This window comes from Nymphalis io, chromosome 6 (genome assembly GCF_905147045.1).
Source record: "Nymphalis io chromosome 6, ilAglIoxx1.1, whole genome shotgun sequence".
Lineage (NCBI taxonomy): Eukaryota > Metazoa > Arthropoda > Insecta > Lepidoptera > Nymphalidae > Nymphalis > Nymphalis io.
Genome location: NC_065893.1, coordinates 4,431,663 through 4,447,377, shown reverse-complemented (window position 1 = coordinate 4,447,377; position 15,715 = coordinate 4,431,663). Strand labels below are relative to the sequence as shown.

The 15,715-nt window shown below is 36.5% G+C and overlaps 1 protein-coding gene across 3 annotated transcripts in view; it reads right to left on the bottom strand.

Annotated features, from left to right (window-relative positions):
* Positions 1-15,715, bottom strand: part of LOC126769262 (disintegrin and metalloproteinase domain-containing protein 10) — a 59,675-nt gene that overhangs the window by 1,871 nt on the left and 42,089 nt on the right. The window contains exons 5-15 of one of the 3 annotated variants that reach the window (XM_050487930.1): positions 7,232-7,400; positions 6,619-6,784; positions 4,572-4,736; positions 3,845-4,016; positions 2,294-2,505; positions 1,703-1,937; positions 1,393-1,510; positions 1,139-1,308; positions 693-955; positions 314-546; positions 48-232 (exon numbers count right to left, since the gene is read on the bottom strand). In XM_050487930.1, coding sequence (XP_050343887.1) covers positions 48-232; positions 314-546; positions 693-955; positions 1,139-1,308; positions 1,393-1,510; positions 1,703-1,937; positions 2,294-2,505; positions 3,845-4,016; positions 4,572-4,736; positions 6,619-6,784; positions 7,232-7,400 — 2,088 coding nt within the window. The remainder of the gene's footprint in view (positions 1-47; positions 233-313; positions 547-692; positions 956-1,138; positions 1,309-1,392; positions 1,511-1,702; positions 1,938-2,293; positions 2,506-3,844; positions 4,017-4,571; positions 4,737-6,618; positions 6,785-7,231; positions 7,401-15,715) is intronic. The other 2 variants (XM_050487931.1, XM_050487929.1) reach the window with 2 other exon arrangements.

Below are 15,715 nucleotides of genomic sequence, written 5' to 3'. Positions count from 1 at the left end.
AGTCTACACAAATATACGCACCGAGTCCGGACAGTCGTAGAACAGACATGGAAACCGACCGGGGTCCCGCGGCGCGTAGGCGAGCGGCGGCGCGTAGCCCTTGTGCGCGCGCGCGCGGCGGTGCCCGGCCCGCGGCGCGCGCGCCTCCCGCGCCCCGCGCCGCGCCTCGCCCGCCGCGCCGCGCATGCGCCGCAGCGTGTTCATCGGCCGCCGCAGCGTCTCCGACAGCCGCCTGCGGGGGACGGGCGTCACGGCTCACTTCGAATATCTTTTGAGCGTTACTTTAAGTATCTATTGGGCGATATGTACTCACCTCGCCGGCGGTCGCTTCGGATTGGAGGAGGGCGTGTGAACAGCGCAACATTTGACGAAAGCACCCATACAGACGATGAGAGCGACTCCGCCGAGTAGCACGGCCCACCACTGTTCGGTGACCCACGCCTGTACCGTTTGTAGGGTGGCTCGATTGAGAAGGAGATTCTTGAGCCTAACTAGAGGACCCTCGGCGTCTACTGCTCGGCATTTGAGAAATACATCACAGTATCCCTGAAAAATTAAGAGAGTAATAATTAAATACTTGATAAAAAAGAAAAAGTAAACTTTATTTAAATTGTATGTGCAACTTAGAACTCACTGTTTTTTTTATAAATGACTACCCAACCCGTAAGAGTTCCTCATGTTTTAGAGGTTACCTGGAAGTTATCGCAGGGCGACCCGGGCCTAAGACTGATTCCGCCAGGCGGCAAACCGACGGACTGCGCAAACTCCGCTGTACTTCTACACGAATCCGGATCGGCTCCGGTTTGACACGCCAACTGACAAAGTGCTCTTCGATCCACAACCGCCGTCACTCCGTCGCCGATTTTCGTTGGCGACGACGATAGAAAGCACTCTTTCATGTTCCACGCGAGGCATATCGAGCCACTGCACTCGCCATTGATACACAGCTGCGTGCCTGGAACATTAAATAATCATTAAATAATATAATATTTTCCCTTCGAAAGTATTTTTTTTTCATTATTTATATTTTTTACCAATGGACCTGGTGCCGCAAATCCTAATCGGATGGTCTTCAGGGCTCTCGAGGCGTTTGCTATACGATAGCCTAACGACTATTCGAAATGTTACGTATAGTTACCGTTATTGCACTTGGTGTGGTTCGCCATAGCGCGCGGCTCGGGACACTCGGCAGAGCGGCCGGAGCAGAAGGAGGCGTGACTGCACTCGGTGGCCTCCCGACACGTCTGGTTGTAGGCGGCCGACACGAACTGGCACGTCTGCGACTGGCAGCACGGGCCCTGGGATGGACTGAACATTGCCAACGATATAAATCTCTATACTATTATTCAAATTAATTACTGCACTTTGTAGTTGCGGAAAGTCGTTTATCACCTGCACTGTGTATTGGCTCTCCTTTTGCAGCCCTTCGCCGAGTTGTTTCTTTCGATATCGCTGTTACTGAGCTGACGAGGATAGCAGCATCGATCATTACATTCATTATCGTTGTAACCTGCGAAGATTTTCAATATTTTATTAAAAATTTGACTGCTGAATATAGTGACTATTTGTCATGACAGGATGTCAATGACAGGATGACATTTTGAAGCGTACATAAATAAGCTAGGATATTCGCTAGGCAATGTAGCGTAGATTTTTTAGACTAATAATACCCGGCTGGATGGTACCGGTGGCTCGTACTCACCGCAGTCGCATTCCTCTCCGACTTCAACGATCTTGTTCCCGCAGAAGGCGCCTGCGTTCTCCTTGAGACAGTCCCGCTTGCGGCCGTCGCGCACCGCGTCCAGAACTGCGCTAATGTTCCCGACGGAGCACGCAGAGAAACGGCTGTTGTTCGGACGGTCGCCGGATGTGGCCGACGCGAACATTATGTAGTTCCCCTGTTGTCCGCCCGGACGACAATCCGATGGATAATCGTGCTGTCACAAAAATAAAAAGTACACTTAATGTTTATACTATAGAAACAATATGAGAAGTCTTAACATAATTATTGTTTCAATGTGTGGGTTTTAAATTAGTTTTTCTGACATATTCATTAAAGTAAACGATTAATCATATAATATTATTTAAATACCATGATATCAAATTACTCGATCGCCAGTACTTACTACATACAATAAAAAAATAACGATTACATTTGTCTATTTTTCTATTTTCTCAACAATATGCTTATCGTGTAACTAATAGAAGATTAGATGTCGAATCAGGAATTCGTATAGAAACGTGTTTACGCGTATACGTAGTACACCTGTGGTACAACAGACTGACAACTAACCGGGGAGCCGAAGTTGTGTCCGATCTCGTGCGCGAGCGTGAGCTGGCTGACTTTGGGCGGCACGCGGCTGTTGTAGTTGACGAAGGTGATGATGCCGGTGTTGAGCGAGCGCTTCGTGCTCTGGTACATGCCGCCCGTCGTCTCCGTGTACGTCTTGTACTTCTCGCAGATGCCGCCCGACGCGCCACTCGCACTCGCCACCCACGCCAACCCTGAACACCAGTTCTAGTCATTATGGTCTCATAATCGTTCGTTTACCCTTATTCCGTTTATTTAGGGTGGGCACTGTGAGCAAACGGCACGAAAAATATTTGGAAAAATTTTACTGCCAATCCCAGGCCTGACACCAACCTCCCTCGAGAATTATTTAGCTGGTCGTTTGGTTTCACCGCCATCATACCGATGGAGATGCGTATACATTCCCGATAATGGATACTCCTAACAGAAAACCTAGTAAAACTAAACAAAGCCCACGGGTTTCCATTACCATGCGATTTAAGCACCTTTATTGTACAATTTAAACAATATTTTACACATTCCCTGGTTATTTAATCAACGAGGGAATGTGTAACATTTTAGATGCTTTAATTTCGAATTTGAATGTGATTGCAACCTTTGGAAATAATTTATTATCAAAAAGTTCATTGGCAGTTTTTAACGGCTGTAATTAATTTTAATATTGGGTTGTTTGGTTGGTTGGGTTTGTTATGACGATTGCATTGATCATTCCCACTATTCTACACCAAAGACTACGTCATATGATCACCAATTCACACCGAGATATCAAAGCCAGCGAGTAGACATTGTCTTAACGGATAGATCGCCGTTCTATCTCTAAGACAATCGAATACTAATTGGCTTGTCTCGGTACCAATTGTTAGCAAGTGAATAACGTTGTCGTGCCCCGATTATGTTGCCTTCTGTATTTTAACCTATCGTGAAGACAAGGTGATGGCACTTTCGCATACATTGCTAACGCTTTACTGGCTTGCATATTACGATATTATAATATGGTTATCAGTTACTATGTTATATGCCTCGGAATCTGCAGCCGGATACGGATACGGACGGGCAAATGGGCCATCTGATATAAATGGTCACCATCAGACATTGACACACATGCATCACATAGATTGGCTATGTAGGAAATATTAACCGTTCCTTAAATCGCCAATGTCTCACCAACCTTGAGAACTAAGATGTTATGTCCATTGTGCCTGCACATTGGCGCACTCATCCTTCAAACGGGCACACAATAATACTAAGTGCTGCTGATTGGCGGTAGATTATGTGATACCTGGTCTTGCCCAAAGCCCTCTTACCAAGTAAGTAGCTAGTCATTAGACCAATGAGGCGACTAGTAAGATATACTTAAAATGTATCTAACGATTTTATGTAACAAGATTGAAATGGCAATATTAATAGCTTTATTCTATTTATTTTTTAATATTATTCATATTAATTTATAGTATTCGTTAAAACATCACAAGCCGAGCATACATGTAACAAGCTGTCAAGGTTCGCTAGAACATTTAAACGTAACCAAGGTACCTAATGTGCCTCCGGTGAAATCCCTGTACGTGAAAACGTACGCCAGACAGAAGTCTTCATGGTTCCCGAGCGAGTGCAGGTTCAGAAAGTTAGACACGTCGATGTTCTCCAAACAGAACTGGTTCGTTTCGCTCGCGAACGGGTGAGTGTTGCAGGAAGAGTCGTCGTCGATCTATAAAAAACATTTTGTTAAAATTTAAAGTAAACCATATCTCTATGTCCACCCTCCTCATATACCTCTAAACCTATGTGAAACATGTATTGGCGCGCCTTGGCTGATTCGAATGCCGTAACGGCAAACGGCATAATCCCCTTTCTACCGCCACTATGTTTTTTTTATATATAGAATAGGAAGACGGACGAACATATAGGTCACCTGATGGTAAGTGGTCACCAACGCCCATAGACATTGGCATTGTAAGAAATATCAACCATCGCTTACATCGCCAATGCGCCACCAACCTTCGGAACTAAGATTTTATGTCCCTTGTGCATGTAATTACACTGGCTCACTCACCCTTCAAACCGGAACACAACAATATCAAGTATTGCTGTTTTGCGGTAGAATATCAATATATCAATATAAATGCAAATACTTAAAAGTAATTGAGTCATATGAATGTATCAAAAAGCAAGCACTAGATTATCTCGTACGTAGCAAAGTTTTAATAAAGTACAAGGCACATTATACTGGAGGTTAGTTACATTCCACTAGACATAGACATACCTTTATCCTTTGAACCTCAAACTGTATATTGCGGTGTTCCTTACGCCCGTCAAACTTTGTACCTCTGTATATGTAGTTGACTGCGGTCACGTGGTGTGATATCAGGGACAGAATCTCTTCCCTAGTCTTCATGTCGACTTCGCTTTTCTTATTCGGATCTCGGTGCTATAAAATATAATAAACGATTAATTCTTATAATACATATACGTGTGTATGAATCACGTCACGAGCTTATATTTGTCAGAATATTTTCTAGCTTAAATAAGAATGCTCGAATTTAATGGCTCAGCGGTTGTTTACTTAAACAGGGATATCGCTCTTTCTGTCATTATTGATTTGACATTCGAAAGAAGAAGTCACAGCATTGTTTAACTAATCGCCGTAATTATGGCCATCGCCGCATTCAAATGTAATATTTTACTAATAAAATAATAAAACACAGTTGAGTTTATTTCAAAAACTAGGGTACTCATTTTGCTTATATTTTCATAAATTTTGTCTTCTCTCTCTATCTTCTAGATATATTAAAAACAATGCTTATATTAGTTTTGTAGCGTATCTGCTTGGAGCAAAAATGACTTCTTTTAGAATTTAACAAACCACATTATATTAATACATTATTGAAAAAATAACACGATGGGTCGTTAAATAGCGGCGATATTTATTTAAAACCAGCGCTAAATGCTGCAGCGGATTTATTTACATTAATCGCTTAATCATAAATAACAGATAAAAAAATTAAATCATCCCAGAAGATGGCCCAGTGGTAAGAACGCGTGAATCTTAACCGATGATCGTGGGTTGAAACCCGGGCAAGCACCACTGAATTTACATGTGCTTTATTTGTGTTAATAATTCATCTCGTGCTTTACGGTGAAGGAAAACATCGTGAGGAAACCTGCATGTGTCTAATTTCACTGAAATTCCGCCACATGTGTATTCCACCAACCCACCAATCAAAAGGGAGAGGAGGCCTTTAGCCCAGCAATGTTACACAGGTTGTTACGGTACGGCATAATGAATTGTCAATGCGCTGCCAATTTGTTAACCAGTAATAACGGGCATAGCATATCATTGTAATTACTGCTGATAGTACTAAGCGCAGATACATAAAATCATTATGGATCACTAACCGTCTAGTTACTCTAATGATTGAGTGACGAGGTATTATGATTGACTCATTGTTTTGATTCTTATTATCCCGTTGCTTGATTATTAGCAATGTTGCAACTCTTGTTACTCGGCTACACAGGGTCAGTAATTCTTTTGTGCATTTTTCTACACCAATAATGACTTTTTAGATCTCACAATGTGGTTGCTAAATTTCATGATGATCGGTTTAGAAGTTATGACGTGAAAGCTTAATAAACAAGCTCACATTCGCATTTGCAATATTAGTAAGAATGGCACACATTAGAAATGAAACGACCGCCTCCAGGCCGTTTCAATAATGTTGAGAGTGTCCAGTGGTAAGAACGCTTGAATATTAGCCGATGATTGCGGGTTCAAAATAAGTCAAACCACCACTGAATTTTTCATGGGCTTACATAATTCATCTTTTTCTCGGTGGTGAAGGATAACATCGAGAAGAAACATGCTAGACACATGCATGTTATTTTGCCACATATGTATCCACCAACCCGTATTGGAGCAGCGTGGTAGAATGAGCTCCAGACCATCAAAACTCAAAAGGGTGAGAAGGCCTTAGACCAGCAATGAGACATTTGCAGGCTGTTACAGATAAAATAATTTGAAGACGTTTTTGGGTATGTAGTAGTGTAATATATACAATGACTAAATCAGAATAAACTAGTTTGCGCCAGATAACACGTGCTACGAATACATCTAACGCTACTTGGCGTTAGAAGTGTCATTTTGTCTTTATTAATGGAATTATAATCGTAACAGCGACAAACTTTAGATATAAAATTTAAAATTGTATGTAATTTTATATATGTACCGGTCCATTTTTCGTACCGGTAGACCGTTATTCAATTATCTCAGCTCCAAGTTAGCTGTAATAAGTATCTACGAGTTAGCAACTTACATCCGGGAAGCCCTCTCTCACGTGTCGCCATATCAGCGGGTCGGTCTGTATGTACAAGGAGCACATGTTGCGTATCTTCTCGTCAGGGGCCGCACGCCGAGCACGCGTGTGCTCACCGGAATTAGCGGCGCGCGAATATTTGTTATGGTGAAGGAGATCCCAGTGCCTAAAATTAAGCAAAAAATAACATAATGTTAGCTTATTCTCGTACAGCCTTCTGCGTGAAGAGCATTTTCTTCTATTGTCTTATATACAACATATTTCTAACTCTTCCCTATATGACCATTATACAGTTTCTTGCATAAGGATATATTTTAATAAAATATTAATCGTGATAATAAAGTAATTGTAGCAATTCCAGTATTATTAGATACTAAAAGAAAATAAAAATAACATTTTTAAAACGATTGTCTTGCTGTGCATTGATCGATAATGACTACTGTCAAACGTATATACCTTCTCCTAGTTAACACTGACTACTATATTTTTATCCTCGAACATGAGAATTACACAAGTCTTGTAAAAAACATCTCTCTGATGTCGTGTAAGAAACATCAAAGCGGATATATCTGCGGACTCAGTATATAGTTCGTTTCTATATAGCTCGTTATACCTCGACGAATCGTCCCTGAGGCTATTCGGATGAGGCGGATTCGGTGCGGAAGAGTGATGAGTGTGTGGAGGGCTGACAGAAGCTGGTGGTTCGTCGTCTACTCCGGAGTTTTGTATGCGCTCCATCCATTGCACCACTTCATCTGTCACGCCGCATCCGCCGACGTGACCTGGGGAACAGAATATGATACTCGTTTGAAGGTTTATAGTCTGAAAGAATATATAAGATGCCATAACAAAATGTGATAATATGAGTTGTATTAATCATAAAACTGAGATAGTATTGAAGTCACGAGTTCAGTTATCGAGACGATTTATTTTCCAAATGCTGCCATTCTGCATGTGCCAACTTTATCTGAAGGTACTTTGTAAAACTATTATTCCGTCTAGACGGCATGAGCATCTCAGACTCGTGCAGTATAGTAGTAGATCTTCTACTTATAAAATCGTTTACCCAGACTGAATATCATACGCACAGCCAAGTCTACTGAGTCTAGAAACTTGAACGTTTATTTTACAATAACGTAGTTAAGCATCAACTAAGAAAGGATTTTTTATTATTTCGTCCTTAAGGAGGAAATGGGAGGGGTAAATTAAATTGAAAATCAACACAGATTCGAAATGTCACTCACAGTTACAGTTACTCTTTTACATCAACATTTAATTTAATAGTTTATATATGCAAACAAATGTGAAAGTTTGTTTGTTTAGATACATATTAAACACAGTAAAATGTCTGAAAATTAATGTTATATTACATTTATATTGCTCCATTTGATTCGTTTCAAATGGAGCAATATAAACAAGGTAACAAAAATGACTAATAACGTCATAAGTAAAAGGTAAATCCATGTTTTGACGTCCCGTTGTCATGCGGATACGATATGAAATATACGCAAAACAAATCAATACATTCGAATTTCGCAGCAATCGATCTGACGACAGGTTGTAGTATCTCGCGTAATGCAAGGAAATGTTTTAAATTATTCATGACAAAATCCAAGTTTGCGGTTCGGGTTAGCGCGACGTGAAAATAAAATAAAAACGAAGCGTCCGCCAGCCGTCGCGACGGTATCGCCCATGGGCTATGAATGGAGACGCATTTGAATCATTTTCTTATACAAGCACATTGGAGTTTCATATACTTTTCATTGTTTCGATTTCAATTTGCACGATGCGAATGTAACAATGCATTGTTTCAATAGCCCTCTTTTATTTCATAATACAAATTACAATAGCTAGTATTATATGTGTAGATGAAATATATATACGGATTGATATTTGAAAGAATGCTTACGAAGCAAATTACAAAGATATATCATTATATTTATATACTGTAGTTTCCTGTTGTGATTAACGAGTCATCTTATAAGGAACACTCCGTTTGAACGCGGCCGGAAGTCTAGCTAGAATGAACTTAACATAAATCAATCTATCGATAATGTCACACACGTAGATTAGTTAGATTATGTTTTAGTATTTGAGGTTAAAGTCACCGTTTAAGTTATTCTAATATTTTAAAACGATGTTACTTTGATTTATAGTAATTTGATTGTTTTAGTTTGCTTCATCAAGTAATGCCCCCAAATCCACATGACTTTATATCGTATTGTAAATAATAAAAAACCTCACAAGTTAATCTATTCGAATATTAAGTTTAATTGCAATTGTACGAAAATCGTGTCAATTGTAATTCAAATTAATTAATTGAAACATAAATACGAAACATATGCAAGGGAATAGAATATATAGTTATATATGTAATAGAAATATTGCACAAGTTTAGTTTAACTAATTAAATATTAATGTATTAATTTGATTTAACCCACAAAGGAGTCTAATATATGATACGAAATCTAAACACACACTGAATAATTGAGTTTAATTCATTAAAGCTACTTACACGAGCAAAAGCACTCGGGCACACTAAGGTTTTGTTTTGAGAGATAGCAAACACGTTATTACATTAAAAGCTTGCAGGGGTCAAACCGAATGAAGGGTATGTGGGAGGATGGTAGAATAATCACGAGTGTTATACAGCCGTGTACGAGTTAATAGGTTATGGCAATTAAATACTCCAATTAGGCTTATGAGAAACGAATACCCTAATAATAAATATTCAATTACAAATAAAAATAAACTTAATATTACTATATTTTTGTTCTGAGACAATGGTACACACAAATGTTGTAAAAACCATGTTGTACAAACCAAAAAAGGAATAAATTCTCACAAATATGTAAATGTTTTGATATACATATATGTACTTGAACAATTTTATTTAGCGCAATAAAATGTGGAAAGGTTGAAGACAAACATTATTGTCAATTATCGTTATTAGTTGTACAAATAACCTTATAAATACTTCATTACGAAGTACTAATAAGGATATTTGCCTTCTATAATATATGATTCTATGGTTTTATGATTGCGCAATGCGAAACATATTTAAGAGAGCGTACGAACAACAAACAAAAGCAAACGCCTATGGCCATGGCCGATGTAAATGAAGAAAGTTGAACAGAGTTCTGTCGAGGCCCGTTCGCAAATACTAACATGTGTGCTTCCAACTTTTTGACGGGCAAACAAACAGAAAACCCATGAGGAAACTATAACTTAAATGTAACTGACATTACAATTGTTGAAAAACAAATATCGATTAGTCAGAAGTTGTGATACATCTGGTAAGCCAAAGCTGCAATCCATACTATTAAAAATGTATTTTGCAAAATGACAGAAATATGTAGGCTTACGTCAGGTGTAAATGATTAAATGATACGAATAAAATGTTTTTTTTTATTAGTCATAGCAAAATCATAAATAATTTCTATTGAAAATATTAAATCCGATCAGAAATTCTATTCTCGTTTTTTAATCTAGACACAAGGTGATAGTATAATTGAGTTACCCCAAGCCTCGACGGCGGAGGGCAGGGCTCTGAACGTAGTTCTATTGTACATTGAAAATCGCATGAGAACACTAATGATGCCCTCATAACGTAAATATGGTATTTGAATGGGCTAGGCTGGCAGGATGGCTAGGCATTAACGCGGTGAGATGTACGCCCGCAGCCAGTAATTTCCGTTATCTGGCGGCCGCGTATAGAAGCTTCGTTAAAATGCAGTGCACCGGATGCGAAGCGCCAATGTGCGCTAACACGACATATAGCTTTAAAGAAATACCACCATTCAGCGGTTTTTAATTTTAAATCTCCCTTGCGCTAGCTTTGTTTTTTACTGCACTGTTATGATAGCTGACTATGGGTATGTATACCTACTAACTAAAGAGTAGAAGAGTAAAGATAAGAAGAGTAATAAATGTTAGATTGATGTATAAAATCCGATTTGTAAATAATTCTGCTATAACATGAATTACCAACAAAATTTTATTAATATATCTTTATCTATAATACAACACTATTCCACTTAATTACTTACATATAATTAAATTTTACTTCCAAAGTTCCGATAACAACTTCGCCAACATTAAAGACGCGATTCGTTCCGCGAATCCAATGATATCGCGACAATTCATGTCAAAGTTGTTTATTTGCCTTTAATCCACTTGTGGTTAGAAAACGCTATAAGTACGTACGTTTTTTTATATGTTTAAAAAAAATTCGTTAACCCTTTTTTTAAATAAATACAAACAAAAATCTATATTTGAAATTTGTAATGTAATTGATTGTGTATAATATATATATTTTTTCTCTTTTATTTTAGTAACATTTTGTTTACATTTAACCAATTAAGGAATCGTCCAGCTGTCTCTGCCATAGATTTAAAGCGACACAGTAAATTAAATTGATTGAGGACGGACTTTAATCAGCTTAATTACGGCTTCAGACGCTTGTGTTGAATCGAGTTTGGTCATCTGTTATTGTGTAGTAATTCTGCTATAGAACAAAATCAACGACATGGTAAAAAAAGCTTGGAATTATTTATGATTAACAGAAAATATATTCAAGCTAATAACAATAGCATGACGGCCGGTGAATGATAAAAAAAGAATATTGTTATGTGATCTACGATTATCGACTATTATTACATTCTATATAATTATATTTATACTGTTTTTAATTAAAAACAGTATAAAATAGGGTGCCCTTTCATTTGTTTTAGAAAGGCAGACGACACTGCAAAAAGTATAAGCACTTTTGGCACTGTAAATGCACCTCAACCACGGAATTAAAGAAAATTACCTTGCGCCTGTTATTTGAATTACACTGACTAACTTACCCTTCAAGCCGGTACGCAGCAATACAAAGTAGTACTTTTTGGTGGTGAAACGATTGTTAAAATTACTTATATTATATACGTATTATAAACTCTCGTTGGAATAATCATACATAAAACTCTTAGTCTTTAAATCATGTGTAAAATATTATACTTAATAATACAAAAATCTGCCAGACAAATCATGATCTATGACAAATTTTCTTTTTTTTAATCACAATTTAAATTGATGACTTAGAAATTAAAAGTAAATACCTCTTCTTATTTATAAGCCCGTCGAGGTTTTTATTCATTGTTTTTTGCTTCTATGTTAAATCTTTCTCAAAAATAACTCAGCATATACAATTTAAATTCTGATAGATGTTGTGTTCTTAAATATGTCGTTAGCTAGTTATTATATGTATAGTCTTTCTCTTTCTGGCATCAGTAACTTCACATTCTATATAGAATAGAAGATAAAGCATTGAGAAACTATACACCGCTATACAACGTTTATTAAGGGGGGTTAGAGTTTAGCAATAGATTAAGAATAGATTTTATCGATTTTTAGTTGTAATAAAATTATATTATAAATTGTATTGTCTTTGGTTTTTTAAAATTATATTTACGATTATAATTGTCGTAATTATTTAACGGATATGAATGAACGAATGACTTATGTTTTGGACGATAAGTTGAAATTAAATAGATGTACCCATTACAAACAAAAATACAACAAATAAATATTAATATACATAAAACAATTTATAAAAATAATATCTTCCTTTTATTATATAATGAACAGGATCACCATTAATGTAAATAAATGCTCGCAAATTATTTTTACCCGAAAAATTAACACTTACTTTTAATTATACAATGAGTAGCGTTCCCTTAAAGAATATTAGCCTGATTCGTGATTTAGGTGTTCTCCTAGTCTCGAAAGTGTTATTAAATCATCACATAGACTTTATAACTAATAAGGCCTATAAACTATTAAGTTTTATAATTAGAACTTGCAAACCTTTTCACGATATTAATTGCTTAAAAATTGCCTATTTCTCTTATGTTAGAAGCATATTAGAGTGTGCTAGCTGTGTTTGGAACCCACAATATAATAAATATATTGAAGGTATTGAGGCCATACAAAAAAGTTTATTAAACATCTGAACTTTAAAACTAATATAAACTACTACTAAGGATGCTTGTAATCTTTATCGCACATCGAGCTTGACAGATCGACGCGAAACTTTAGACATGATATTTCTATATGATTTGTTTTCTGGTAAAATAGATTTCCCTAAGTTGCGCTTGCGTGTTTTTTTAATATACGTAACAAGCGAACTCGTTATGCATATTCGAATCTATTATACGTCCCTTAATCCAATACGCGTTACACTGCAAACTCTACACTCTCACGCGTTTTCTCACTATAAAATAATAGATATTCACACATTGATATATTTAATCAATCAATTAAATCATTTAAAAAAGATATTCTTAGGGCTCAAAATTCAATTTAACCAACCACACACACACAAACACACGTACACTCAAATACATACAATCACTTATACACATACAAATAACAGTGTAACTGCATTGCCACACACACCCACAACATAGTCTGTGTCGCCTAATTGAATTGTACTGTTTTTTTTTTTAACTCAATATTATTTTGTTACATTTACATTTTATTTTTCAAAACTGTGTGTTGCTTCTGTTAACTATTATTAGGTTTGCATAATTCAATGGAAAACAATAATTGGCTTTATTGTCTGTATCAAGATATTTTGTATCATGCTGTTGTTTCCCTTAAATAAATAAATAAAGCATGTAATGTAGTATAAGTATCTGTAAACATTATAGTAGAATGTATTTCGTAAGAAACAGTAGCACCTACTTTGTCAATCCTTACTAATATTATAAACCCTAAAGTTAGTTTTTCATGGTGAATCAAAATATTAAGTACCTCGTAGGAGTTCTATGGAGATAGTCAAAAAAATTAAACACAAACACGCAAATAAACTAAGGAATTGGACATAGTTCGCCAAGCCGTTATTTAGACTAATAGAACTGCACCTTCTTCAATGTTTACATAGTAAGAGCACATCAACAATATATATAAACTTTTCTGTACATTTTTCGAAGAATTCTTGTCAAACAATTTAACAACGTGATTTAACAATCCTTTACGTCTCAAATTCTTACGTATGTACCATTTTCCCAAGCATTACTTGAGGCTTGAGACTTGTTATCCTGAAATACATATTCGGAGTATACTCTCAGGGAATGAAATATTCAGGGAACTTATTTGTAATGTGCTTAAGGTTACGTCGTTCCATCGTAACAGAAATACACGACGTTTAAACTTGTTTATTGTATTTCTTCAGAGCCGATATAGCCCAGTGGTTAGAACACCTGAATCTCACCTCTCACCATCGGACCAGGACTACTGGAATTTACATGTGCTTAATCTATGTTTATCTCGTGCTCGGCGGTGACGGAAAATATCATGAGGACCTGCATGTGTTGCATGACAATCTGCTACATGTGTATCCAATATCCACCTCCATTTTGCATTGGAGCAGAGAATTAGCTCTGAACCTTCACAAACGGAGACTAGGCCTTAGTCGAGCAATGAGACATATATATGAGCTGTTCTCATATTAATATAGACAAATTACTTGTGTTTTCCTAAACTTAAAATATTTCACAGGATGGGTAGTACATGTTTACATTCACTTTGTCAGAATATAAATTGCTTTACAGAATGAACCTAGTATCCTGTCGAGCTAGTCTTTCATATTCAAATGGAAACTCAATAGAGAACGTATAAAAAGGGGCAAACCCCAATACAAATGTCCAATAAGCCGTAATGAAAACAAATGCAGTTCAACACGACCCTTCCCGTTTGCTCAATAACTATCTATTTATGTAAAAGGGTATTTTCAGATCAAATTAAATGTTTGCGTATGAATACATTCTATAGCCATTAAAATTTTTAATTAGCGAGTTTAATCAACGAATTTTTTTAAAGATAAGTAGGTAAGCTCTTTTTCTGTAAACATTTTTTGCGCTACCAAGATTTGTATGCTAAGTTGGCAAAAATGCAAACGATGACGACGCCAAGCAATGTTGTTGACGTGAAATTACCATTTCAGCCTACGGACCGATGAATATGTATTACGTAACACAGAATCGGACCGGTTTGATGACAATAACTTAAACTGAATCGAAATACATTTGAACGTTCAAATCCGAGGAATGCGAGCGAATAGCGAATATCAATTGTTCTTTGAGCATAGTTGTACCAAAATACTACCAAACAAAATTATCTTAAAGCAACCGTAGCGTGGGTATGATTCGAGAATCGATTTCAGAACAAAGAACACCATTTTCTCTGTCGCACATATTATTATTATATACTTTAAGTTTACTTGTAAAAACTTAGACTCCTGATTTCTATTAAACTTCTGTGACAGGTTATCGGTAAGTTTAGATTAAAAAATTATTTTAAGATCATATTGAATTATTGTAGACACAGAAGAATCAATTTGTGCAGAACTGTTTCAACGCTAATTTGATTTCACTATAAATTTCTTATATATTTAGACATGCTTATAAAGATATTATGTATGTATATAGTTTAAGAACTATATAATTACTATTATTACAAAATATTAATACAATTCATTCTAAAATTAAATGTATGAAAATGGAAGGATTTAGTAGTAACAGCCTGTAAATGTCCCACTGCTGGGCTAAGGCCTCCTCTCCCTTTTGAGGAGAAGGTTTGGAGCTTATTCCACCACGCTGCTCCAATGCGGGTTGGTGGAATACACATGTGGCAGAATTTCGATGAAATTAGACACATGCAGGTTTTCTCACGATGTTTTCCTTCACCGAAAAGCACGAGATGAATTATAAACAAAGGAAGAAGGATTTAAAAATGTAAATTATACTATTTTGTTATAAAAAAATAAAATTATTCGATAAAGAAAATTTTAAAAGGTTTGTTGTAAAAATAATAATAAACGAAACATGCAACTTTTTTTAACTGACATGTATGTATTCATGCGTCACCTTCGAGTACCTACAACCAGCATTGTAATAACATGCTGGATCACTTGTTGTAAAATACTTCATATAAAATATAAATATCAGTGGGCAAGAAGTATCTATGAAGACCAATTGATACAAATTAAACATTAAATTATCAATTCAAATGCTTTGTACTCAATCATAGCGAATTTTCAATGTAGCAATCA